The sequence below is a fragment of the Ziziphus jujuba genome, chromosome 10 (genome assembly GCF_031755915.1).
Source record: "Ziziphus jujuba cultivar Dongzao chromosome 10, ASM3175591v1".
Lineage (NCBI taxonomy): Eukaryota > Viridiplantae > Streptophyta > Magnoliopsida > Rosales > Rhamnaceae > Ziziphus > Ziziphus jujuba.
This window is the reverse complement of record NC_083388.1, coordinates 1,336,686-1,364,118: the sequence shown is the minus strand read 5'-3', so window position 1 is coordinate 1,364,118 and position 27,433 is coordinate 1,336,686. Positions and strand designations below refer to the sequence as shown.

Genomic DNA, 27,433 nt, shown 5'->3' with positions numbered 1-27,433 from the left:
TTAGAACAAAGACCATTCAAACGGCAAACGTAATGAATAACTAAAAAGGTTTCATTTTTTATTTTTTATTTTTTTATTGTTTAGGTCTAGCTAAGAAAAAAGAAAATTTTATTAGTTGTTTGTATTTGAGTTTATTTAAAGAAAAATTCTCATGACCAATGTAAACATCAGTGTACATTGTGGCTTCATCAAACTACTTAAAAGTCGATCCTCACTGTGACACGACCATTGGTGGTGGCCACCTCACCTATTGTTATCATACTACTTAAACTAAGTTAATTTTTAAAAAAAAATCCAAAAATAAAAAATTGATTGATAAAAAAAAACTCCTCTTTGTTATCTAATTACAAAATTAACATTTTTCTTTAAAAAAAAAAAATTGTTCGTTATTGTTAATATGGTTTCTTTTAAAGATTAATTAGCTTAAAAAAAAAAAAATCCTTCAAGAGATTGAAATCTCGGTGTCAGGTTCTGGGAAGGATATAATTACCAGGAAAAAAAAAAAAAAAGAAAAGGCCTAGGAAGGAAATGCTTGTGAATGGTTAAGATGATTATTTGGAAAATTGCCAAAAAAATCTCTAATAAAAATTACCAAAAAAAAAAAAAAACTATTATTTGGAAGAATCTGTTGGGGCAGATTGGTCTTTTCAGGAATAATTTGTACTTTAAGTAAGGCTTTATTTGTTTAATTGGCACTGCATGCTTTTTCCAGGAAAAAAAAAAAAAATGTTTCGTGCGAACTGTGACAATGACTTTGTAGATTTTTTTTTTTTTTTTTTTTGGTAAAAGACAATGACTTTGTACATGGCAGTATATATATATATATATATATTGTACAATAACATATATTGGAATTAAATTTTTTGTCTGCCAAGTTGTTGCATTAGTCAACATCCAATATCTATAAAATAAATATTTTTAATTTATATTCTCCAACATCTATACAATTAATAATTTTAATTATTTGTTTGCTGCATTAGTCAACATCCAATATCCATACAATTAATGATTTTTTATGCTCTCCAAATTCGTGTACACTTTTTCCAATATTAAATTGTAATAATAAAAAAATTACTTCTTCATAGGACCGGAACTTACTTCGTATGGACAAGATGTTTAAAATTTCACCATGTTGACTTAGGGCAACACATGTTTTACTGACAATCAAACATTGAATTTATCAGCTGAAAAGAATTTAGAAATGACTAGTTTAATTCCAAATTGAAAAGTTTGTAAGTAATGGCAGATGTAATATGGTCTAGCTGAAGATTAGATTTCAACTTGTGATGATTAATTTGACTTAATGTGATACATACAGTGAAAATCAAAAGACACGTGCATCGACTATTGCGGTTTTCTATGACTTTTCTTTCTTTCTTTCTTTTTTCTAAATAAAAAAAAAATTAAAAAACATTTTTGGTCCAAAAAGTTTTCAAACTTTGTTCGGTTAAAAGAAAAAATTGAGTATTGTTAAAAAAAAAAAAAAAAAAATTTATTCTCCAATATAAGAATATAAAAGGTTACCACTCAGCCAGGTTTTAGGAAAATGTGTTTCAATAATAATGAAAATGGCTGTTATTAATTCATTATATATATAATGAAATCCTTTTATTTCTCTGCTAATATATTACATATAATATATAGTTTTTACTGCAGTGATCCAAAATGGCTTAAAAACTTGACCATGTTAAAGAGTGTGTGTACATGAAAATCTATTTGTTTGTTTGAGCATATAAAAATATATATTGGACAAAAATCTAGTGCCTTAACAAAATAATAAAATAAGAGAAAAAAGGTTCCATTTTCATTGATGACGTAGCTTCTTCTGAATTTTCTCTGGCATTTGCTTTCATTAAATTTGCTAAGACTTGGCAGGCAATGCCTACAAGAATAGTCCTCATTGGAGTGGCTCAAAAATGGTGATGGAGACAGAGAGAAAAGCTGGAGCTTTGGTGTTTGCTGTTAACGGTGAGCGGTTTGAGCTTCCAACAGTCGATCCTTCAACCACTTTGCTCGAGTTCTTGCGTTCACGAACTCCCTTCAAAAGTGTCAAGCTCAGTTGTGGTGAAGGTTTGTGCTGTGTTCCTCTCTCTTTCTCTCTCTCTCTCTCTCTCTCTTATTCATATACATATATATATATATATATATATCGTTAGGAATACTTCCTGTTTCTTGTTCTCCAAGTTTTGAATAGTATGGGTTTTGTTATAAGAATTAATGTCTATGTCTGGTCTTCAATTTGACTTTTGCTTGATTCCTATGTTTCCAATTGTATGTCTCGTATACCTTGTACAAGATTGGTGCACTGCCAATTTAATTTTCTAATTTGGGTTGGATATAGGGATTTCAAAATTTTGAAGACTTAGCTATTTATATATGCATGTAAATAAACAGGTTTATTACCAACCCAAAAAAAAAAAAAAAATCAAATTCAATGAGTCGTCTCAGTGCCATGAGCCTAGTGTGCAATGGCTCAAGGTCCCCTTTACCCCATTCTTCAAAATATATATTTTAAATGTTTTCTAATTTTTTAAAAAAATATTTAAAATAATTTTAAAAATTGAAATATTAAATGTATAAAAATAACAATAAAAGATTGTCCCATTTCATTCTTTTACATTTTTACCTTTTCTTATCGATGGCAATTAATATCTATAAATGATATTGTAATTTCTTAAAAAAATTACAACTATAATTATTTTTTTCCTCCACCATAATTTTAATGTGATTAAAGTTTGTTTGTTGAATATGTACAACACATAAATCCTATCAAACTCTTACCCTCTTAGTTTTTTTATCTTTTAAATCTTTCTATCATCATCCACCTTCTAACAAATATAATATCTAATATTAATTTTAAAATGGTGTTTTTTTCCAACGTTTGTCACTCGACTCCACTCCATAACCCATTGTTCACGAATGAAATTTAGGTTGCATCAGTATGAACTTGTTATTTATTTATTTTTATTTTATTTTAAATGGTATTTTTAACTGAACAGAATCTGTATTCTACTCAGAACCAGGTGATTGTTCGATCTAACTAAATTATCAAGAGTTGGCTTATAAAAAAAAGGGTTAAACGAACTTATCTGAACCAGGTTCAACTTATAACTTGTAAAAGTTCGTGTTAATCATAAACTTTTAGCAAGTGTTGCTATATTGAAATCGAACAACAATGGCTTCTACTTGTACCCCTAGAAGTTGAACTTGAAGGTTGTTGATTTTAACTCAAGCGTCTTTAGTAATGTTGTTCAATATGCTATTATTTAGATTTATATCAGGTGTCAAATTTATTTTTGAACTTTGTATGCTTGGTCAACAATTGGATGAATAACAATACTTTTTCAATCATGATGGTATGCACATTTAGGATTTAAGCAAGTATTAGTACCTGTAATGGTCATTATTTTGGTCGTTTGGCTTTTTTGTATTCTTTATCATATCTGGTTTATCAACTTCTATGGAACTTGGTATAATTTATTGAAACTATCAATATATATTTTTTACCAGGAGGTTGTGGTGCCTGTGTTGTGCTGCTGTCCAAGTACGACCCTGTACTTGACAAAGTTGAGGATTGTACTATAAGTTCATGTTTGACACTGCTATGCAATATCAATAGATGTTCAATTACAACATCTGAAGGCATTGGAAATAGCAAAGATGGGTTCCACCCCATTCACCAAAGATTCGCTGGTTTTCATGCTTCCCAATGTGGCTTTTGTACTCCTGGGATCTGTGTTTCACTCTTTGGGGCTCTTGTCAATGCTGAGAAAAGCAACCGGTTGGAGCCACCTCCAGGGTTCTCCAAGCTTACTGTTTCTGAAGCAGAAAAGGCCGTTGCAGGGAACCTCTGTCGCTGTACTGGTTACCGACCAATTGCTGATGCCTGCAAGAGTCTTGCAGCCGATGTTGATATTGAGGATTTGGGGTTCAACTCCTTCTGGAGAAAGGAAGACAGCAAAGAAGTAAAGAAAAGCAAATTACCTTTGTACAACTGTAATAATGAGGTCTGTACATTTCCGGAGTTCTTGAAGAAGGAAATAAGGTCTGGCATGTATTTGGATTCTGAAAGATATAATTGGTACAGTCCTGCTAGTGTTGGGGAGCTTCAAAACTTGTTGAAAGTTAATAAAGGGACTGAGATGAAGATAGTTGTTAGTAACACAGGGATGGGTTATTACAAGGAACTAGAACGATATGAAACATATATTGATTTGAAACATATACCTGAGCTATCAATACTTAGGATTGATCAAACAGGAGTTGAGATTGGAGCAACTGTAACAATCTCCAAAGTGATTGAAGCTTTGACGAAAGAGAGACAGCATGACTTTCACTCAAGAGATGAGATTGTGTTCAGAAAAATTGCCAGCCATATGGAGAAAGTTGCTTCAGAGTTCATTAGAAATACTGCTAGTGTGGGAGGAAATTTGGTGATGGCACAAAGGAAAGGTTTTCCTTCGGATATCGCTACCATACTTCTTGCTGTTGATTCAGTGGTAGATATAATGAGTGGTCACCAATTCGAAAGAATTACATTGGAGGAGTTTCTGCTAAGGCCTCCATTAGATATTAATAATGTGCTTTTAAGTGTTAAAATCCCATCAGTTAGGAAAGCTTTTCCAGAAACCAATACCATCTTGCTCTTTGAAACATATCGTGCTGCACCCCGACCTTTAGGAAAAGCATTGGCTTTTTTGAATGCTGCCTTCTTGGCTGAAGTTTCTCCTTGTGAGACTTCTGATGGAATCTTGGTGAATCAATGTCAGTTGGCTTTTGGTGCTTATGGGACGAAACATGCTATTAGGGCAAGAAGGGTTGAGGAATTTTTAAGCGGAAAAATTCTAAATGCTGAGGTTTTATATGAAGCTATCAAATTGGTTAGAGCCACTGTAGTTCCTGAAGATGGCACTGCAAATCCTGCTTACAGGTCAAGCTTGGCTAGTGGCTTTCTTTTTGAGTTCTTTAGCTCCTTGCTAGATAGAGGTGCTGAAATAACCACTAGTTTCTTGAATGGATGTAAAAGCACTTCATTGGTCAAACACTCTAAACTAGGACAGAATAATGACCAATTTTATTCCAACAAGTCTCCAACGTTGATATCATCTGCAAGGCAGGTTGTCGAGTTAAGCAAAAGTTACCATCCAGTTGGTGAGCCAGTCACAAAATCTGGAGCAGCCATCCAAGCTTCAGGTTGATATCATTTAAACAAAATATGATTACTATGATCTCTCATGATTCGTTCATTTGTCATTGTTGTGTTTTTGTATTATTCTCTCATGATTCGTTCATTTGTCATTGTTGTGTTTTTGTATTATATCATAACACTGCTTTCTTTTTGCATCCTCTCAAAAGCTAATCTACTAATCTTATTCATGCTGATCAATTATGCAGGTGAGGCTATATATGTAGATGACATTCCTTCACCAACTAATTGCTTACATGGAGCATTCATTTATAGCGCAAAACCTCTAGCACAGGTGAAGAGCATAAACGTCAACTCAAAACCACATTTAGATGGAGTTGCAGCAGTTATATCTCATAAAGACATTCCTGAAGTTGGGGAGAATATCGGATCAAGTTTTATGTTTGGTACTGAACCTTTGTTTGCTGATGATCTTACTCAGTGTGCTGGTCAGCGTCTTGCCCTTGTGGTAATTCCTTATTCATCATTTGACAGTGTTGTGGCTCCTATTCCACTGATTGAATTTACACATTGAATCCCAAAGAAGTTACACTTTTTTTTCTTTTCCTGCTGTGGATTTCTGTATGTAATTAACTCATTTAAAACAACTTTATTAGGTTGCAGATACACAGAAAAACGCAGATAGGGCAGCACTCAGTGCTGTGGTTACATATGGAATGGAAGATCTAGAACCACCAATATTATCCGTAGAAGAGGCTGTTAAAAGGTCTAGTTTCTTTGAGGTCCCTTCTTTCATTGACCCAAAACCAGTTGGTGATATATCAAAAGGAATGGCTGATGCTGATCACAAGATTGTGTCTGCCGAGGTAGTTCACTCAAATAAAATACACACAAAATAATTGGCAATTGTAGAAGGATTTTGTTATAGCAAAAAAATATAATAATTTCTCTCTAAAATAAGAGGTAGTTCTTAATGCTTGTCATTCTTAGTTCTTATATACTTGTCATTCTTGCTTTTAGTTGAGTCATCCAAAGACTTACACATCCATGCACATTTTCATAAATGTTTTCTGGGAATTGTGATATTCAGATCAAACTTGGTTCTCAATACTATTTCTATATGGAGACACAAGCTGCTCTTGCAGTACCAGATGAAGACAACTGCATTGTGGTTTACAGTTCAACTCAGTGTCCTGAGTACGCACACAGTGTTATTGCAAGGTGTCTGGGTATTCCTGAACATAATGTTCGTGTTCTTACAAGAAGAGCTGGCGGTGCCTTTGGTGGAAAGACTGTACCTTCCCTACCTGTGAGTATTTCGTCCTAATAATCCTTATGCTACAACATTTTGACAAAATAACTAAATCATGATTGTGGTGGTTTTCGTATATTATGGTATAAGGTTGGACACCAAAAGGCTGTGTAAGCTAACTTTTGGTGAAGCATTTCATGATCATAATGTGATCTCTTTGATTCTGATGTTTAAAATATTTAGATTAATCAATGATATAACTTCCTTCTCATAACCTAGGTAGCAACAGCATGTGCACTTGCAGCACACAAATTACACCGCCCTGTCCGGATATATCTCAATCGCAAGACTGACATGATAACAACAGGAGGGAGGCATCCCATGAAAATCACTTACACTGTTGGATTCAAGTCTGATGGAAAGGTTACAGCTTTACAACTAGAAATATTGATTGATGCTGGGATTGCGCCAGATATGAGTCCAATGATGCCACATACGATAATGAGTGCACTTCAGAAGTACGATTGGGGTGCTCTCTCTTTTGACATAAAAGTATGCAAAACGAACAATGTAAGTAAGTCTGCAATGCGAGCACCTGGGGATGTACAGGGATCATTTATTGCTGAAGCTATAATCGAACATGTGGCATCCACCCTTTCATTAGAAGTTGATTCTGTAAGAAGTCTAAATCTTCATAAATACAACAGCCTTAAATCATTCTATCAGGATAGTGCTGGTGAACCTTTAGAGTATGCTTTACCCTCAATATGGGATAAATTGGCCATGTCTTCAAGATTTAATCAAAGGATTGAAATGGTTAAAAAATTTAATGGGGAGCATAAATGGAAAAAAAGGGGAATTTCTCGGGTACCTATTATATTTGGTGTGAGAGTGAGACCAACTCCAGGGAGGGTAAGCATACTAAAGGATGGATCTATTGTTGTTGAAGTTGGGGGGATTGAGATAGGCCAAGGGCTGTGGACAAAGGTAAAACAGATAACAGCTTTTGGACTCAATTCAATCCTTGGTAGCGAAGATGGAGACCTCTTGGACAGAGTGCGGGTCATACAAGCTGATACATTAAGCTTAATTCAAGGGGGCGTCACTGGTGGGAGCACTACATCAGAGTCAAGCTGTGAGGCAGTTAGATTGTGTTGTAATATTCTGGTTGAGAGGCTGACTCCTTTCAAGGAGAGGTTGCAGGAGCAAATGGGACCTATCAAATGGGAGGCTCTTATTTCTTTGGTACCTTTTTCTTATCAAGATATTGTTTTTCCATGATTTTACTGATCTAAATATATTTTTCCTGTTTAGCTAAACTCACAGAATCTTTGTCTCTCTCTTAACTTTCAAATTTCAGGCACACTTGCAATCTGTGAACTTAGCAGCAAGTTCTTTCTATATTCCTGATGCAGCATCAAGTTTATACCTGAATTATGGTGCAGCAGTGAGTGAGGCAAGTTTTTCCATAGGGACTCGTTCTTAAATTAAAGTAATTTGCCCAATTAAGCTGTAACTAACCCTTGAGCATAATACACATCTGACCATCGTGATGGCAGAAACCATAGAGCAGAATAATTAGTGCTTCAATGCCAGATTTTCTGCATGAATACCATATGGATGATAATGAAATACTAGATAAAATGATAACTAAGCCATGTCATTGCAGGTTGAGGTAAATCTTCTGACTGGAGAAACCACAATGTTGCAAGTGGATATTATCTATGACTGTGGACAGAGTCTCAACCCTGCTGTTGATTTAGGACAGGTTAGCTGCCTTTTTTATGTACTATGTGATTAATGCTCTGAGTTCTGAGTTATTAATCACTTTTATAGTTATTTTCCTCAACTTCTGCCCTCTTGTTGTGTCTCTGTGGTTGCTTATTCAAGTGGTAACTGGTTGTTTCAGATTGAGGGAGGTTTTGTTCAAGGAATTGGGTTTTTCATGTCTGAAGAATGGCTGACAAATTCTGATGGATTGTTGGTTACAGACAGTACCTGGACATATAAGATTCCTTCAATGGACACCATACCAAAACAGTTCAATGTCGAAATACTAAACAGCAGCCATAATGAAAAACGTGTTCTTTCTTCAAAAGGTATGCTACATGCTGTAATTTTTTTCACCATATTGTAAATATGAATTGATAAATCAAATATTTTATCTCTTCTCATTTGGCCTCACCATAAAACCCCCATTTAATTTTGACAAACATGATTCTGTCACAATTGGCATTCAAAATTCGGTAAAAGAAGTTGGTAACTCTTCCGTTATTGCTTATGGAGTTTCTGTTTTAAATTTTTTTCAAGCTTGGTATTCCCTAATGTATCTTACATAAATCTCTTTTCCTATTCAAATTAGAGAAAGTAAAATCTTTGTTTTAATCCATGTAAAACAAACTCTCATCTCTATATTCTGATTATATCATGCTTAACAAAGTCAAGTTGAAATATAATGATGTTTACAGCTTCTGGTGAGCCACCACTACTGCTAGCAGTTTCAGTTCATTGTGCGACAAGAGCTGCTATTAAAGAGGCTAGAAAACAGCTTCTTTCATGGAGCAGCCTTGATGAGTATAAGTCAATATTCCAATTGGACGTTCCTGCTACCTTTCCCGTTGTGAAGGAGCTCTGTGGACTTGACGCTGTGGAGAAGTACTTGGAATGGAGTTTAGGAAAGAACATGTGAAGGAGCTTTGTGGTGTGGGATGCAGACAGAAACTTCAAATTTTTATTCTACTCAATGTCCAAAAAACGGTTTGAACTTTGAATAAATCCATTCTATAGAAAATCATATTCTCGTTTTCTTTTCTACTATAGCCTTTTCTTTTTACCGAGTTGCAAATAATATGACATTATTTTATTGCTTGTTATGAATTTCCTTTATCCATTTATAAGTTCATTTGTTAGTTCATATTAATTTCTTAACTAAAAGAATAACAATTGCATCATTTGCCACGGCTGGTGGCAGTAGGTTTAAAACAAAATGACAAAGTGACAAAATGACAAAATGAAAATGAAAAGATTCCTTTTTTTTTTTTTTTTTTTTTTTTTTTTTTTTTTTAAATCTTTGCTTATAAAGTTAGGTACCAAGTTCATTGGTACTTCACTAATTCAACACCTAGTATCTTTCTATTTTTTACATTAAATTTTTGAACTAATCCTTTGGAGGCTGCATGTTCTTATACATACTTATCATACAATTTTATATATAGAAAATAGGTCCTATACGTCATACATGGTTCTTTATAATAAATTTTCTTTCAAGATTTGGGATTTCAAAATTCAAGATCCCTTGCATCTTACTTCGTCTAATCAGGCAGCTTTATTATATAACTATACAAACAAAAAAGTCCTGCACGTTGTACATAGTTCTTGGTCAATCTTGAAAAATTGCGTGAGAAACTAAATGATCATTTGACTATCATGACAAATGAACACCCTACCAAATGGTTAAAAATAAAAAAATTTGTAGTCTCCAATGCAAGAGTATAGGTGGTTGCCACTCAACCTGGTTCTGTAAAAATGTGTTTCTACACATGAAAATGTTACTAATTCATTATATATATATATATATATATTTGCTAATATATTAGTGATCACAACACACACACCCATATGTATATATATATATATATATATGCATACATATATAAATATATATATATGTATCGATATGCATGTATATCCTATTTTACTATAATGAGCCAAAATGGCTTAAAAAGTTGTTCAAACTGAAATAATTTTAGTGTTAGGTGTATGTATATGTGTGTATATATATATATATATATATAAATATGTTTGGGTGAGAGAATCTGATACCGTATAAGAGTTTAAATATAAAAAGGTTCCTTCCATGGGTTTCCCCAAAAAAAATATATATATATATTCCTTTCCATGATGACGTAGCTGCTTCTGATTTTTTGCTACAATTAGTCACTGTCATTTGGCCGGCAATGTCTATAAGAATAGTTGTCAAACTGGATGAGTTCAAAAATGGCGGTGGAAACAGAGACCAGAAATGGAACCTTGGTGTTTGCTGTTAATGGTCAGAGGTTTGAGCTTCCAACAGTGGACCCTTCAACTACTTTGCTCGAGTTCTTGCGTTCACAGACTCCCTTCAAAAGTCCCAAGCTTGGTTGCGGTGAAGGTTGTTCTGTTTCCCTCTGTATGTTCGTGTATATCTGTTATTTCTTGTACTCTAAGTATTTGATTAAATGGATTGTATGATAAGAATTGGTGAATTCGATATTTTTGGTCTTCAATCTGGTTTTCCTTTGATTCTTGGAGAGCCAGGTCTTTTAAATATTAATATCTTGTATATGATTGCACTGCTTTTTGTTTTGTTTTTTTGTTTTTTTTTTTTTTTGATAATTATATTATTGTACTGCTACTTCTATGCCATTGACTTGAATATGGCCTTTACATTTTTGAGGACTTTGGTTCTTGTATTGCTTCATTTTTTTTTCTTTATGTATATATATACATATACATACATAATATATATGTATATAAATCAGGGAGTTTCATTTTCAAAGAGTTTTCTGGGTTCTAGTTATGTTCCTTAGAATCTGTATTTTATTCTGAACCAGATGATTGTTTGACCTTATCAAATCATCATGTGTTGGCTAAAGGGGGGGAAAAAAAAAAAAAGACATTGGATCCTTTCAAATCAAATTAATTGGGAATCAAGATCAACTTGTCAAGGGTTGAATTTAAGTAGTGAAAGTTTGAGTTAAACAAATCAAGAATCGAAGTTTAAATAAAGTTGAATTTAAGTCGTGAAAGTTTGAGTTAAACAAATCAGGAATCGAAGTTTAAATAAAGTGTTGATGTGTTGAAATCGAACATTGTTGACTTTGAATTAAACAAATCAGGAATCGAAGTTTAAATAAAGTGTTGATGCGTTGAAATCGAACATCGTTGACTTCTACTTGAACACTTACAAGTTGAACTTGAAGGGCTTGATTTTAACTCAAGCCTCTTCAAATATGGTATAAAATTCATTCTCTCACTTCGTTTGCTTGTTCATCAATTTAAGCAAGTCTTATTACATTCTCACCAATTTATATTTGTTGTTTACCGTATTTCTATCATGTATGATTTTGGCCTTCTATGAAACTTGGTGTAATTTTGAAAACCGTACAAATTTTTTTGTACCAGGAGGTTGTGGTGCATGCGTTGTGCTACTGTCCAAGTATGATCCAGTGCACGACAAAGTTGAGGATTTTACCATAAGTTCGTGTCTGACACTACTCTGCAGTATAAATAGATGTTCAATTACAACATCTGAAGGCCTTGGAAATAGCAAAAATGGGTTCCACCCAATACACCAAAGATTCACAGGTTTCCATGCTTCTCAGTGCGGCTTTTGTACTCCTGGAATGTGTGTTTCACTCTTTGGGGCTCTTATCAATGCTGAGAAAACCAATCGGTCGGAGCCCCCTCCACCCTTCTCCAAGCTTAATGTTTCAGAAGCTGAAAAGGCTGTTGCAGGGAACCTCTGTCGCTGTACTGGTTACCGACCCATTGCTGATGCCTGCAAGAGTCTTGCAGCTGATGTTGATATTGAGGATTTGGGGTTGAACTCATTTTGGACAAAGGAACACAGTAAGGAAGAAAAGATTAGCAAGTTACCTGTTTATGACCGTAATCATGAGATTTGTACATTTCCAGAATTTTTAAAGAATGAAATCAGGTCTGGCATCACTTTGGATTCCAAAAGATATAACTGGCACAGTCCTGCTAGTGTTGAGGAGCTTCAAAACTTGTTGAAAGTTTATGAAGGGACTGAGATAAAAACAGTAGTTAGTAACACTGGGATGGGATATTACAAGGAAATAAAACCCTATGACAAATATATTGATCTGAAACATGTTCCTGAACTCTCAATACTTAAGCTTGATCAAACAGGAGTTGAGATTGGAGCAGCTGTAACAATCTCCAAAGTTATTGAAGCTTTGAAGAAAGAGAACCAACATGACTTTTACCCAAGAGATGAGAACGTGTTGAGAAAAATTGCCAGCCATATGGAGAAAGTTGCTTCCGGGTTCATCAGGAATACTGCAAGTGTGGGAGGGAATTTGGTGATGGCACAAAGGAAACATTTTCCTTCAGATATTGCTACCATACTTCTCGCTGTTGATTCAGTGGTAGATATCATGAGCAGTCACCAATTCGAAAGAATTACGTTGGAGGAGTTTCTGCTAAGGCCTCCATTAGATTTTAGTAGTGTGCTTGTAAATGTGAAAATCCCATCAGTTGGGAAAGTTCTTCCAGAAACCAATACAATCTTGCTGTTTGAAACTTATCGTGCAGCACCCCGACCTTTAGGAAGTGCATTGGCATTTTTGAATGCTGCCTTCTTGGCCGAAGTTTCTCCTTGTGAGACTTCGGATGGAATCTTGGTGAATCATTGTCAGCTGGCTTTTGGTGCTTATGGGACTAAACATGCCATTAGGGCAAGAAGGGTTGAGGAATTTTTAAGTGGGAAAATTCTAAATGCTGAGGTTTTATATGAAGCTATCCAATTGATTAGAGCTACTGTGGTTTCTGAAGATGGCACTGCAAATCCTGCTTATAGGTCAAGCTTGGCTGCTGGGTTTCTTTTTGAGTTCTTTAGCTCTTTGATAGATGGTAGTGCTGAAATTAGCAACGGTTTCTTGAATGGATATGCAAGTACTTCAATGGCTAAATGTTCTAAACTAGGTCAGAGTAATGTCCAAGATTACTCTAATAAGATTCCAACAATGTTATCATCTGCAAAACAGGTGCTGGAATTAAGCAAAAGCTACTATCCAGTTGGTGAGCCAATCAGCAAATCTGGAGCAGCCATCCAAGCTTCAGGTTGATATCACTTGATTATATTGTGATTAGTAACTATTTCATTGACTGCACTTTATAGTTTGTCTTTTGTATTTATATCTTTACACTACTTTCCTTTTTCATGCTTGCTAAAGCTAATGTGCAAATCACATCCATGCTCATCAATTTTGCAGGTGAGGCTGTATATGTAGATGACATTCCTTCACCAACAGATTGCTTACATGGAGCATTCATTTACAGCACAAAGCCTCTAGCAAGGGTGAGGAGTATAAAAGTCAACTCAAAACCACATCCAGATGGAGTTGCAGCAGTAATATCCTATAAAGACATTCCTGAACTTGGAGAGAACATAGGATCGAACTTTTTCTTTGGTTCTGAACCCTTGTTTGCTGATGAGCTTACTCAGTGTGCTGGTCAGCGTGTTGCCTTTGTGGTATTTCCTTATTCATTATCTGATAATGTTGTGACTTATGTTCCACTGTTTGAATTTAAATATTGTGGGATCCTGAGAATGTTCTCTTTTTATTTATTTTTGTTCTTGTTAGGGGCCGCTGTATTTTATTAACTCATTTATAACAACTTTGGTAGGTTGCGGATGCACAGAAACATGCAAATATGGTTGCAAACTGTGCAGTGGTTGAATATGGAATGGAAGATCTAGAGCCACCTATTTTGTCTGTAGAAGAAGCTGTTAAAAGATCTAGTTTCTTTGATGTCCCTCCTTTCTTTTACCCACAACCAGTTGGTGATATATCAAAGGGAATGGCTGAAGCTGATCACAAGATTGTATCTGCTGAGGTATTTCTTATATACTTAGTCATTCAAAGACTCATACAACATGCATGCTTATTTCCATATTTTTTTTGGGGAATTGTGACATTCAGATCAAACTTGGTTCTCAATACTATTTCTATATGGAGACACAAACTGCTCTTGCAGTACCAGATGAAGACAACTGCATTGTGGTTTACAGTTCAATCCAGAATCCTGAATTTGCTCACAGTGTTATTGCAAAATGTCTGGGTATACCTGAAAATAATGTCCGCGTTCTTACCAGAAGAGTTGGAGGTGGCTTTGGTGGAAAGGCTGTAGCTGCCATTCCTGTGAGTATTTTGTCCCTAGAATTATATGACACAGCATTTTGACAACGTTGAAGTATGCATGATTATAATGTGATCTCTTTGCTCCTGATGTTTGATAATTTTGAGATCAATCAATATTATAACTTCACTTGCTTCTCATAATTTAGGTTGCAACAGCATGTGCTCTTGCAGCACACAAGTTACACCGCCCTGTCCGGATGTATATGAATCGCAAAACCGATATGATAATGACAGGAGGAAGGCATCCCATGAAAATCACTTATACTGTTGGATTCAAGGCTGATGGAAAGATTACTGCTTTGCAAATAGAAATATTGATCGATGCAGGGATTTCACCAGATATGAGTCCACTAATGCCACACACCGTATCAAGTGCACTTCAGAAGTATGATTGGGGTGCTTTATCCATCAACATAAAGGTATGCAAAACAAACAATACAAGTAAGTCTTCAATGCGGGCACCTGGCGATCTACAGGGATCATTTATTGCAGAAGCTATAATTGAACATGTGGCATCAACCCTTTCATTGGAAGTTGATTCGGTCAGAAATGTTAATCTTCACACATACAACAGCCTTAAATCATTTTACAGGGATAGGGCTGGTGAAAATCTGGAGTATACTTTACCCTTGCTATGGGAAAAGTTAGCCGTATCTTCAAGCTTTGACAAAAGGGTTGAAATGGTGAAAGAATTTAATAGGTGCAACAAATGGAAAAAGAAGGGAATTTCTCGTGTACCTATTTTTTATGGAGTGTCATTGAGACCAACTCCAGGGAGGGTAAGCATACTAAAGGATGGCTCTATTGTCGTTGAAGTTGGGGGGATTGAGATAGGCCAAGGGCTGTGGACAAAGGTAAAACAGATGACAGCTTTTGGACTCAATACAATCCTTGGTAGCGAAGATGGAGATCTCTTGGACAGAGTGCGGGTCATACAAGCTGATACATTAAGCTTAATTCAAGGGGGTATCACTGGTGGGAGCACTACATCAGAGTCAAGCTGTGAGGCAGTTAGACTGTGTTGTAATATTCTGGTTGAGAGGCTGACTCCTTTCAAGGAGAGGATGCAGAAGCAAATGGGACCTATCAAATGGGACACACTTGTTTCTCAGGTATCTATTTAGGTGTTACTTTTTTCTTCATATTTTTGAGTTGCAGAAGACATGAACTAGCCACCCTCTTGAAGTGACAAACTCTTTGTTTCTCCAAGATTTAAGTGATCATTATGCCTTTTCACTTAGATATGTTTTCAGTGTGGAATTTGGCTAATACCACCATATCTCCCTCAGACGAAGCTTGCTGACTGAATGAGAGCTACGCTATGCAGATGGAAATGTTAGCTACAGAAAAATAATATATTTTTTAACAGTTAGCTACATGGCGTTGAGTTCTATGAATTTTCATGCTTTAGTTTGTCAGTCAAAAATAGAAACAATAAGTTGGGTTGATCCAGGATCATGCATATATTACCAGGAAATTATGTTTAAGTTTGATGAGTCCTGTCTATGGACATACTCGTAATGTGTAATTCAAAAGCTTGGTTTTACAAAATTTCTACGAGGATATAATCAAGTAGAAAATAAATCAAAAAGAAATAAGATAGAGAAAGATAGGAGAGCATCAAACATGTATCTATTTGATCTATTTAAGGTGAACTTTGTGGGCAGAGGATTTAGAATAATTTCTATCAACTTTGACTGAGCTTCTTTTGAGAAGTTATGTACTCCTCAATAAACTACTTTCCTTTTGTGTTTATTTAGAATGATGAACTTCTGAATGCCTTCACCAAAGACCAAAAATCATTTTGCAGGCACACATGCAATCTGTGAATTTATCAGCAAGTACTTTCTATATCCCTGATGCATCATCAAGTTCATACCTAAACTATGGAGTAGCAGTGAGTGAGGCAAGTTTCTACCTTATGGGTTTTTCATTCTATATATTCTTAAATTAAAGTAGCTTTCCCAATTAAACTTGTAATTAACTCATTGAACATAATGCACATCAGAACATAACGGTGACATTTACGATACACTTGAATGATTAATGATGTAATTCCAGCCTTTCTGCATGAAAACCAAATTAAGGAAAATGAAATACTCGATTAAATGTGTATGAAGCCCTCTTGTGACAGGTTGAGGTGAATCTTCTGACCGGAGAAACCACAGTTTTGCAAGTGGATATTATATATGACTGTGGAAAGAGTCTCAACCCTGCCGTGGATTTAGGACAGGTTAGCTCGGACTCCTTATGTACTGTTTGATTAGTCACTAGAGTTTAAGATGCTATCCATGGATACAATGGAGGCAAAACAGTTTAAGACTAGTATCTTGAGAGTTATTCTTTCCAATGATTTTATCTTGAGAGTTATTCTTTCCAATGATTTTATAATTTTTTGTTTTGTGGCTTATAGTTTCATTGGTATTTAAGTAGAAACTGGTTCTTGCAGATTGAGGGAGCTTTTGTTCAAGGAATTGGGTTTTTCATGTCTGAAGAATACCTTACAAATTCTGATGGATTGGTGATTACTGACAGTACGTGGTCATACAAGATTCCTTCCATGGACACCATACCCAAACAGTTCAATGTTGAATTACTAAACAGCAGCCATAATGAAAAACGTGTTCTTTCATCGAAAGGTATGTTTCTTCAATACTTTATATGTTCTCATTTGGTCTTACTAACAAATAATAAATCCCAATTAATTTTGACAAACAAGTTTCTGCTACAATTGGCATTCAAAATTCGGTAAACTCTTATATTATTGCTTATAGATAACTTCTGTTTTAAGGTATTTTCAAGCTTGGTATTCACGCAAGTATTTTACAGAAATCTCTTTTTCCTGAAAAGTCTTTATAGTTTCAAATTAGTGAAAGTAGAAACTTTGTTTTAAGCTATGTGTAACACACTCTTATTTCTATATTCTGATTCTACAATGCTTAACAAAGTTAAAAACTGAAATATCATGATTTGTGCAGCTTCTGGTGAGCCACCATTACTGCTAGCAGTTTCTGTTCATTGCGCTACAAGAGCTGCCGTTAAAGAAGCAAGAAAACAGCTTCTTTCATGGAGCGGACAAGATGGATCAGAGTCAATATTCCAACTGGATGTTCCAGCTACTATGCCTGTAGTGAAGGAGCTTTGTGGGCTTGACATTGTGGAGAAGTACTTGAAGTGGAGTTTAGGAAGGAAAAACTGAAGGAGCTTTGTGGTGTAAGATGCAGACAGAAACTTCAAATTTTTATTTACACACGAGGTTCAAAAAATGGTTTGAATAAATCCATTCTATATGTAATCAGAGTTGAACCCATTTCCTATTGTTTTCTTTTTTAAAAAACAATTGTTTCCCAAATCTGTTTACTGTATGAAATAAAAAAGGGAGGCAATTTATGTGCTTAAATAAGTATAATTATGGAAAGAAAGTAATGTTTGTTCTTGTTGAAATATACTATAAATTTATTTCTCTTATCTTTTATAGCACATATTTTGCTTTAACACTTCAAAAGAAATCCCTACTATTTATTATAATTTGTGGCAACTCTATTGTCAATTATTATGGTTTCCTCTTGGTAACACTAAAAAGAAAGGAGTGTCTTCTTACTATATGAATTAGGTTAATTTCCTTTGATCAATACTCATTTTCTATGAACCAAATGATATGAGAGGTCCCGTCTTTGTTTGTTAAAATCCATTTTATGTTTGTTCTTTCAATGTTATATGATGATTATGTGAAGTTCATAATTCTAGATTTAGTGATAATCAAACATTAAATTAATGCGTAGAAAATATTTTATATGATCATTTTAATTATAAGGACAAAAATCTTGAAGTAATTGCTGACATAATTTGATAAGGACAACAGTTGAATTGTGATCATTATAATTAACTATATATGATGCAACATAAGGCAGGTGCATGCATCCATTATTTGCCGAAGTTCTAATTATATGATAATCATCACGATGATCATTGAATTCGTTGGCATATTATATATCGTTTTCTCAGTTTTAAAATGCTCTTAATTATTTTTGTTTCCTTGCTCGATTTAAAAATGCATCTTCTTGGAATAAGTCAAATCTTGTATTATTTCAGTAAATAGATATACCAACATAAAGATTATTATTATTATTATTATTATTGTAAGCAAAAAAAAATTATTATTATTATTATTATTATTATTTTGGTAATTTAGCAAAAAGAAATTGAAAAGACTCTTTACCTGTGATGGTTAGTGTACCAGTTTAGCTGGCTTCCACTTCTCTAATTCAATTTTTAGTTTGTTTTCACACACACACACACACACATGTATATATATACACAGTTTCAGACTCTGGCTTCCGCTTCTCTAATTCAATTTTTAGTTTGTTTTTACACACACACACACACACACATGTATATATTCAGTTTCAGACTTTCAGTCTTGTGGATATTTTATATACTATATATGTGTTATAAATTTACAGCAATACTAACTTTCAAGAAACTTCTAAGTAAAAAAAAGAAAAAAAAAAAAAACTTTTAAGAAACTAACTAAAATCAAGCAATCACAATTCAGTGCACTATATGAATCTGAATGTGTTATTACAGATCAAAAGCTCTCTTTTTTTGGTTCTTGAAATTAATCCAAACCCATAAATCATACCCAATAATCCTCCATTTACTTTCACTCAAAAAATTTTCTAAAAAGAGAGAAACCTAAAGAGAAAGAAAATCCAGACTGGATCACAAGCCAAAAGAGTTTATCCTTTGATTTATAAAATGATAAATTTTAAATAAATATATTGGGAAAATAGTCCAGATGACGTACACTAAATCAATTCACTATCCCTCTGAATCCCATATTATTCAATAGCACGCATAAAAAGTTTTTTATACATACTTTTTATACATATAATTCGGTAGATTGATTAGAAATTTCTGTCATAAATCTTTAATTGTTAAAAAAATCTGCATAATAATAAACAACATGATAGAAATCATTCTATCATTGTGAAATCAATTCTCTCAACCTTTCTTCTTTTTTACTCTGTAAAAAATAATATGGTTATGTTTCAAAACAATGATCCCATATCTTATTTATAAATACACAAAAAAAAAAAATAATAATAATAAATGATATTTTTTTTTAAAATAGAGATGGATCGTAAGCCTATTAGAGTTTGACATAAAAAAAGAATTCAATATTTTATTTTTTTTTGGTCTAATGAACCCATGAAAAGATAAAAAGAGAATAATTCTAATGGACTTTATCACACACTTAAATAATAAAGTATCCAATCCCATTATTAGAAATATCCTAAACCAATAAATAAATTAAACTAATTATGCCAAATCCACCTAATTATTCTAACGTAGTTAAACTAATTATACAGTTTCATAACCCAACATGTGAAACGACGTAGTTTTGTTGACACTAGGAAAAAAATAAAATAAAATAAAAGGCCTCTTTTTTGACTTCCTGGAAACATATAAACAAGAATATGGATAAAAAAAATCTGACATGATAGAGTGTAAAAGAGAGTGTGTGTGTGTGTTTAATATGCTTTATTTATTTTTGTTATATAGACTAGATCCTTTATGCTTGTTCTAAAATTAAATTTTTGTCTATAAATATGTGTGTGTGTGTGTGTGTGTGTTTAATATGCTTTATTTATTTTTGTTTAAATATAGACTATTTCCTTTATGCTTGTTCTAAAATTAAATTTTGGTCTATAAATAATATTATTCACAGTGACACTGGCATTTTTGTCTATCAACATCATTCACAGTGACATGGCCAGCAATGTCTATCATCCAGTAACCAACCTGGATGACTTCAAGAAATGTCGGCGGAGACAGAAAGAAGAACTGGAAGTTTGGTGTTTGCTGTTAATGGTGAGAGGTTTGAGCTTCCAACAGTTGATCCTTCAACCACTTTGCTCGAGTTCTTGCGTACACAGACTCCCTTCAAAAGTGTCAAGCTTGGTTGTGGTGAAGGTTTGTTCTGTTTTCCTCTCTCTCTCTATATGTATATCTTCGTGAATGTTTCTTTTTTCTTGATCTCCTAGTTTTTGATTAATATAGGTTGTATGATAAAGAAGAATTAAATGAATGAGATATAAATATTTGTCGGTCTTCAATTTGGCTTTTGTTTGATGCATGGAAGGATGTATTTCAAAGATGTTGAATCCCTTCAAATTGAACTCATAGGGAATCAAGTTTAACTTGTCAAGGGTTGAATTTTAAGTTATGAGAGTTCAAGTTAAACAAATCATCAATTGAACTTTAAATCAGTTGTTTGATGTTAAAATCAAATTCCCGTTGAGCTCTACTTGAACCCTACAAGTTGAAGTTGAAGGGGTTGATAAGGCATAAAATTACTTGCTTTGCTTGGGCATCAATTATGATGAACAAAGGCACTTCTTCTATGATGATGGTAGGCACATATAGAATTTAAGCAAGTCTTATTATGGTGCCACTACTTTATATTTGCTGATTTAAATACTTTTATCATGGATGCTTATGGCCTTCTATGAAACTTGTGTAATTTAGATAAACTGTTAAATTTTTGTACCAGGAGGTTGTGGTGCTTGTGTTGTGCTGCTGTCCAAGTATGATCCTGTGCATGACAAAGTCGAGGATTTTACAATAAGTTCTTGTCTGACACTGCTTTGCAGCATAAACAGATGTTCAATTACAACATCTGAAGGACTTGGAAATAGCAAAAATGGGTTCCATCCAATTCACCAAAGATTCTCTGGTTTCCATGCTTCTCAGTGTGGCTTTTGTACTCCTGGAATGTGTGTTTCACTCTTTGGGGCTCTTGTCAATGCTGAGAAAACAAGTCAATTGGAGCCCCCTTCAGGGCTCTCCAAGCTCACTGTTTCTGAAGCAGAAAAGGCTGTTGCAGGGAACCTCTGTCGATGTACTGGTTACCGACCCATTGCTGATGCCTGCAAGAGTCTTGCAGCTGATGTTGATATTGAGGATTTGGGGTTCAACTCCTTTTGGAGAAAGGGAGAGACTAAGGAAGTAAAGATGAGCAGGTTGCCTTTGTATAACTGTAATGATGAGATTCGTACATTTCCAGAGTTTCTAAAGGAGGAAATTAAGTCTGGCGTCTCTTTGGATTCGAAAAGATATAATTGGTATACTCCTGCCAGTGTTGAGGAGCTTCAAAGCTTATTGAAAGGTAATGAAGGGACTGGGACTAAAGTACTAGTTAGTAACACAGGGATGGGTTATTACAAGGAACTAGAACGTTATGACAGATATATTGATCTGAAACATATTTCTGAACTCTCAATGCTTAGGATTGATCAAACAGGAGTTGAGATTGGAGCAGCAGTAACAATCTCCAAAATTATTAAAACTCTGAAGCATGAAAACTGGCATGAATTTCTTCCAAGAGATGAGATTGTGTTCAAAAGACTTGCCAACCATATGGAGAAAATTGCTTCAGGGTTCATCAGAAATACAGCTAGTGTGGGAGGAAATTTGGTAATGGCACAGAGGAAACATTTTCCTTCAGATATTGCAACCATACTTCTTGCTGTGGGTTCAACAGTGGATATAATGAGTGGTCACCAATTGGAAAGAATTACATTGGAGGAGTTTCTGGAAAGGCCACCATTAAATTTTAACAGTGTACTTGTAAGTGTCAAAATCCCATCAGTTAGGAAAGTTAATCCAGAAAGTAATACTATCCTGCTCTTTGACATCTATCGTGCTGCACCCCGACCTTTGGGAAATGCATTGGCTTATTTAAATGCTGCCTTCTTGGCTGAAGTTTCTCCATCTGAGATTTCTGATGGAATCTTGGTGAATCATTGTCAGTTGGCTTTTGGTGCTTATGGGACAAAACATGCTAATAAGGCAAGAAAGGTAGAGGAATTTTTAACTGGAAAATTTTTAAATTTTGAGGTTTTATATGAAGCTGTCAAATTAGTTCGAGCTACTGTGCTTCCTGAGGATGGCACTGCAAATCCTGCATATAGGTCAAGCTTGGCTGCTGGTTTTCTTTTCCAGTTCTTAATCTCCTTAATAGATTCGGGTGCTAAAACCACCAATGGTTTCTTGGATGAATACAAAAGTACTTCGTTGATCAAACATTCTGAACTAACTCAGAGTTATGACCAACTTTACTCTGATAAGGTTCCGACATTGCTATCTTCCGCAAAGCAAGTGGTGGAATTAAGTAAAAGCTACTATCCAATTGGTGAGCCAATTGCAAAATCTGGAGGAGCCATCCAAGCTTCAGGTTGATTATAACATTATTAGTGATTATTTCATTGACTGCACTTTATAGTTTGTCTCTTGTGTTTATATGTTTACACTGCTTTCTTTTTGCATGCTCTTAAAAGCTAATCTTCAAATCTCATTTAAGCTCATTGATTATGCAGGTGAGGCTGTATATGTAGATGACATTCCTTCACCAACAAACTGCTTACATGGAGCGTTCATTTATAGCAAAAAGCCTCTAGCAAGGGTGAGGAGTATAAAAGTCAACTCCAGCCCACATCCAGATGGAGTTGCAGCAGTTCTATCTTATAAAGACATTCCCGAACTTGGGGAGAATATAGGATCAAAACATAAGTTCGGTACCGAACCATTGTTTGCTGAAGGTCTTACTCTTTGTGCTGGTCAGCGTCTTGCCTTTGTGGTAATTCCTTAACCATTAGCTAATAATGCTGTACTTTTTTCCACTTGCTGTCTGTGCATATTTTCGGAATCCCAAGGAAGTTCCTTTTTTTCTTCTATTTTCTTGTCCTGGTGAGGATCTCTGCATTAAATTAACTCTTCTAAAGAATTTTGTTAGGTTGCGGATACACAGAAACATGCAGATATGGCCGCAAACTGTGCAGTGGTTAATTATGGACTTGAAGATCTAGAGCCACCTATTTTATCTTTAGAAGAGGCTGTTAAAAGATCTAGTTTCTTTGAGATTCCTCCTTCCATTTACCCAAAACCAGTTGGTGATATATTGAAAGGAATGGCTGAAGCTGATTACAAGATTACATCTGAGGTAGTCCTTATATCTTACTTTTTGTTGATTTATCCAAACGCTTACATATCCTTGCTTACTTTCCAAGTTTTTCCTGGAATTGTGACATCCAGATCAAACTTGGTTCTCAATACTATTTCTATATGGAGACACAAACTGCTCTTGCAATTCCAGATGAAGACAACTGCATTGTGGTTTACAGTTCAGCTCAGGGACCCGAGTATGCACACAGTACTATTGCAAGATGCCTGGGTATACCTGAACATAATGTCCGCGTTCTTACAAGAAGAGTTGGAGGTGGCTTTGGTGGAAAGATTATACCTTCCATACCTGTAAGTATTTCATCCCTAGAATCTTTATGCTGCAACATTTTTGCAAAATTTAGATCATGATTGTGGTTTTCCTATTTTCTAGCCTAAGGTTGGACAACAAAAATTAGTATAAGCATTAAATAGTGATTGTATGACATGATCATAATGTGATGTCTTTGATCTTTATGTTTAAAATATTCATATTAATCAATGCCTATATGTTCACTTGCTTCTCATAATTTAGATTGCAACGGCATGTGCTCTTGCAGCACATAAACTACGCCGCCCTGTCCGGACATATCTCAATCGCAAGACTGATATGATAACAACAGGAGGAAGGCATCCCATGAAAATCACTTATACTGTTGGATTCAAGTCTGATGGAAAGATTACAGCTTTACAACTAGAAATATTGATTGATGCAGGGATTTTTCCAGATATAAGTCCAGTAATGCCGCGCACTATATTGAGTTCACTTCAGAAGTATAATTGGGGTGCTTTATCTTTTGACATAAAGCTATGCAAAACAAACAATATAACTAAGACTGCAATGCGAGCCCCTGGAGATTTACAGGGATCATTTATTGCTGAAGCTATAATTGAACATGTTGCATCTAGCCTTTCATTGGAAGTTGATTCTGTCAGAAATGTGAATCTTCAGACATACAACAGCCTTAAATTATTTTACAGGGATAGTGCAGGTGAACATCTGGAGTATACTTTACCCTCAATGTGGGATAAATTAGCTGTGTCTTCAAGCTTTAATCAAAGGGTTGAAATGGTAAAAGAATATAATAAGTACAATAAATGGAAGAAAAGGGGAATTTCTCGTGTACCTATTTTGTATACAGTGTTAATGAAACCAGTTTCAGGGAGGGTAAGCGTTCTAAAGGATGGCTCTATTATTATTGAAATTGGGGGGATTGAACTTGGCCAAGGGCTGTGGACAAAGGTAAAACAGATGGCTGCTTTTGCTCTCAGATCAATCCAATGTAATGGAGATGGAGAGCTCCTGGATAGAGTGCGAGTCATACAAGCTGACACATTAAGCTTAATTCAAGGGCGTATCACTGGTGGAAGCACTACATCAGAGTCTAGTTGTGCGGCAGTTAGACTTTGTTGTAACATTCTGGTTGAGAGGCTGAGTCCTCTCAATGAAAGGTTGCAGGAGCAAATGGGACCTATCAAATGGGAGACTCTTATTTCTCAGGTATCTATTTGGATATTACTTTTTTCCAATCACATTTTGACTTGTACAAGACATGAATAAGCCGTCTTGAAGTGGTTAACCGTATTTGTGGTTCTTTTTGTCTGCATTTTGTCAAGGCCTTGTTTCAGCAAGATTACTGATCATGATACAATAGGAACATAAGAACTAGTGCATCATACCTTTTCCCTTCTCTATTTTTTTAGTGCTTGGTGATTGAATGAAAGCTTTGTTAGGATGGCTTTCTAACAGCTTATTGCTGTGCAATTGATACCGACTTCAAGATGTTTCTTTTCCTAATGGTAGAAAAAATATTTCCTTTGACAGCTGGGTTGACATTTGTGGTCTTAAATAAACTTAAATAAATGTTATTTGTGACAGAGGCAACATAAAATTCAGTCCTATGAATTTGCATTTTTAGTTTGTGAGTCAAGAATAGAAACAATAAGTTGGGTTGATCCCAAGTTCAGGCATGTTACCAAGAAAATCCTAGTTAACAAATTCATAATACAAGTAGATACTTGTCAATAACTGCTTTTCCTTTTGTATTTATTTGGAATTATGAATTTTCAAGTACCTTCACCAGAGACCACAAATCTTTTTGCAGGCACACATGCAATCTGTGAACTTATCAGCAAGTGCTCTCTATGTCCCTGACGCTTCATCAAGTTCATACATAAACTATGGTGTAGCAGTGAGTGAGGCAAGTTTCTACCTCATGGGTTTTTCATTTTACATGTTCTTAAATTAAAGTAGCTTTCCCAATTAAACTTCTAAGTTGTAACTACCTTCTTGATCAGAATATACATCAGAACATAGTGATGCCATGTACCATATTGTTGAAAAATTAATGCTGTAAATTCCAGACTTTCTGCATGAAAACCAAATTGAGGATAGTGAAATACTTGATCAAATGTTTACAAAGCTATCTTCTAACAGGTTGAGGTGAATCTTCTGACTGGAGAAACCACAATTTTGCGAGTGGATATTATGTATGATGGTGGACAGAGTCTCAACCCTGCTGTGGATTTAGGACAGGTTAGCTTGGACTTCTTATGTACTACTTGATTAAATTTATGTGTTATTAGTTACTTTTGTGTTGAATCTTATTTAGTATTTTGAGTTGCATGTTAATGGTTTTATTGTCGTCAAATATTTAAGATCCTATCCATGGATACAATGGGGGCAAAAATTGTTCAATACTTGTAGCTTGGGAGTGTTTTCTTTCCTATGATTTTATTTTGTCTTGTGCCTAAGAGTTTCTTGATATTTAAATGGAAACTGGTTGTTGCAGATTGAGGGAGCTTTTGTTCAAGGAATTGGGTTTTTCATGTTCGAAGAATACCTTACAAATTCTGATGGATTGCTGATCACTGATAGTACATGGACATACAAGATTCCTTCGATGGACACCATACCTAAACAGTTAAATGTCGAAATATTAAACAGCAGCCATCACGAAAAACGTATTCTTTCTTCAAAAGGTATGTTTCTTCAATATTTCGATGGACTAATAGTAAAAGCAACAAACTATTCACAATATTTTACATATAAATTGATATATAAGTTCTGTCACACTTGGCATTCATAATTTGGTAACATTTCTCTTATTGCATATAGAATTTCTTTTTTTCTTTTTTTCTTTTTTTTGGTGTAAGTTTGGTATACACGCAATGCAAGTGTTATAAACAAATCTCTTTTCCCCATGGAAAGTCTATATTTTCAAGTGTTATAAACAATCTCTTTTCCCCATGGAAAGTCTATATTTTCAAACTAGTGAAAGTGTAGAAACTTTGTTTTTTAAGCAATCTGTGAAACACACTCTCATTTCTATATTCAGATTATCTCATGCTTAGCAAAGTTAAACTGAAATTTCTTGGTTTGTGCAGCTTCTGGTGAGCCACCATTACTGCTAGCAGTTTCAGTTCATTGTGCTGCAAGATCTGCGATTAAAGAAGCTAGAAAACAGCTTCTTTCATGGAGCGGCCAAGATGGTTCAGAGTCAACATTCCAATTGGATGTTCCAGCTACCATGCATGCTGTGAAGGAGCTTTGTGGGCTTGACATTGTGGAGAAGTACTTGGAATGGAGTTTAGGCCAAAGAAAAAGTGGAGGAGCTTTTTATAATGGAATGAATGCAGACAGAAAAGTCAAAGAAGCTATTATCAGATAAATTTCTACTTCTTATTTCCTTTTTTCTTTAGAAATCTGTTTAGTGTCAAAAATAAAAAAGGAGGAGCATTTATGTAAATAAGAAGATATGGCCTGGTTTTTCTGGTAAGAATATTTATGGCAGGTTGTGGTAAGAAAATGAAAATGTATTTTATCACTCAATCTACCTATTTTGGTGCAAGTTTTAGTGTTATTGAAGCACATGCATATGCTTCATTGATTAAAATACCATTTTGAAAATTTTAGTGTTATTGAAGCACATACATATGCTTCATTGATTAAAATACCATTTTGAAAAACTATCACGTGGGCTTGTCTTGTTAAAAACAAACCGCCCATCAATTGGTCACCAGAATACTAATCTTATTGGTTGGCACGATATTGAAACGCGTTTACTTCTAGCATTGTTTTTGTCACCTTATATATATATATAT

The 27,433-nt window shown here is 34.7% G+C and overlaps 3 protein-coding genes across 4 annotated transcripts; all 3 read left to right on the top strand.

Moving 5' to 3' along the window:
• The first annotated feature begins 1,654 nt into the window (after window positions 1-1,654).
• Window positions 1,655-9,305, top strand: LOC107410345 (indole-3-acetaldehyde oxidase). Its single transcript, XM_016017760.4, has 10 exons — window positions 1,655-2,070; window positions 3,511-5,193; window positions 5,395-5,654; window positions 5,803-6,012; window positions 6,237-6,455; window positions 6,678-7,643; window positions 7,759-7,854; window positions 8,068-8,166; window positions 8,308-8,497; window positions 8,867-9,305. The coding sequence occupies exons 1-10, from the start codon at window positions 1,917-1,919 to the stop codon at window positions 9,085-9,087; spliced, it is 4,098 nt and encodes a 1,365-aa protein (XP_015873246.3). The 5' UTR covers window positions 1,655-1,916; the 3' UTR covers window positions 9,088-9,305.
• Window positions 9,306-10,215: 910 nt separating this feature from the next.
• On the top strand, window positions 10,216-17,794 carry LOC125418144 (indole-3-acetaldehyde oxidase). 2 transcript variants are annotated; one of them, XM_025071142.3, is made up of 10 exons: window positions 10,216-10,548; window positions 11,562-13,244; window positions 13,397-13,656; window positions 13,812-14,021; window positions 14,108-14,326; window positions 14,473-15,438; window positions 16,137-16,232; window positions 16,461-16,559; window positions 16,776-16,965; window positions 17,305-17,794. In XM_025071142.3, the coding sequence occupies exons 1-10, from the start codon at window positions 10,383-10,385 to the stop codon at window positions 17,523-17,525; spliced, it is 4,110 nt and encodes a 1,369-aa protein (XP_024926910.2). In that variant the 5' UTR covers window positions 10,216-10,382; the 3' UTR covers window positions 17,526-17,794. The 2 variants fall into 2 exon arrangements, with proteins under 2 accessions (XP_024926910.2, XP_048324785.1); XM_048468828.2 differs by having other exon boundaries at window positions 10,216-10,566.
• A 2,086-nt stretch (window positions 17,795-19,880) lies between these two features.
• LOC125418153 (indole-3-acetaldehyde oxidase-like) lies at window positions 19,881-27,163 on the top strand. The gene is made up of 10 exons (XM_016017770.4): window positions 19,881-20,302; window positions 20,883-22,565; window positions 22,708-22,967; window positions 23,124-23,330; window positions 23,423-23,641; window positions 23,865-24,830; window positions 25,435-25,530; window positions 25,767-25,865; window positions 26,122-26,311; window positions 26,717-27,163. The coding sequence occupies exons 1-10, from the start codon at window positions 20,149-20,151 to the stop codon at window positions 26,998-27,000; spliced, it is 4,158 nt and encodes a 1,385-aa protein (XP_015873256.3). The 5' UTR covers window positions 19,881-20,148; the 3' UTR covers window positions 27,001-27,163.
• Window positions 27,164-27,433: the final 270 nt, after the last annotated feature.

Excerpts from the sequence above, each read along its gene's own strand:
- LOC107410345 (XM_016017760.4), top strand. The coding sequence starts at position 1,917 with ATGGTGATGGAGACAGAGAGAAAAGCTGGAGCTTTGGTGTTTGCTGTT. Across the intron at positions 7,855-8,067 it reads ATGGTGCAGCAGTGAGTGAG|GTTGAGGTAAATCTTCTGAC; the intron begins GCAAGTTTTTCC and ends ATGTCATTGCAG. Across the intron at positions 8,498-8,866 it reads ACGTGTTCTTTCTTCAAAAG|CTTCTGGTGAGCCACCACTA; the intron begins GTATGCTACATG and ends TGATGTTTACAG.
- LOC125418144 (XM_025071142.3), top strand. The coding sequence starts at position 10,383 with ATGAGTTCAAAAATGGCGGTGGAAACAGAGACCAGAAATGGAACCTTG. Across the intron at positions 14,022-14,107 it reads ACAAGATTGTATCTGCTGAG|ATCAAACTTGGTTCTCAATA; the intron begins GTATTTCTTATA and ends TGTGACATTCAG. Across the intron at positions 16,966-17,304 it reads ACGTGTTCTTTCATCGAAAG|CTTCTGGTGAGCCACCATTA; the intron begins GTATGTTTCTTC and ends TGATTTGTGCAG.
- LOC125418153 (XM_016017770.4), top strand. The coding sequence starts at position 20,149 with ATGTCGGCGGAGACAGAAAGAAGAACTGGAAGTTTGGTGTTTGCTGTT. Across the intron at positions 25,531-25,766 it reads ATGGTGTAGCAGTGAGTGAG|GTTGAGGTGAATCTTCTGAC; the intron begins GCAAGTTTCTAC and ends ATCTTCTAACAG. Across the intron at positions 25,866-26,121 it reads CTGCTGTGGATTTAGGACAG|ATTGAGGGAGCTTTTGTTCA; the intron begins GTTAGCTTGGAC and ends TGGTTGTTGCAG.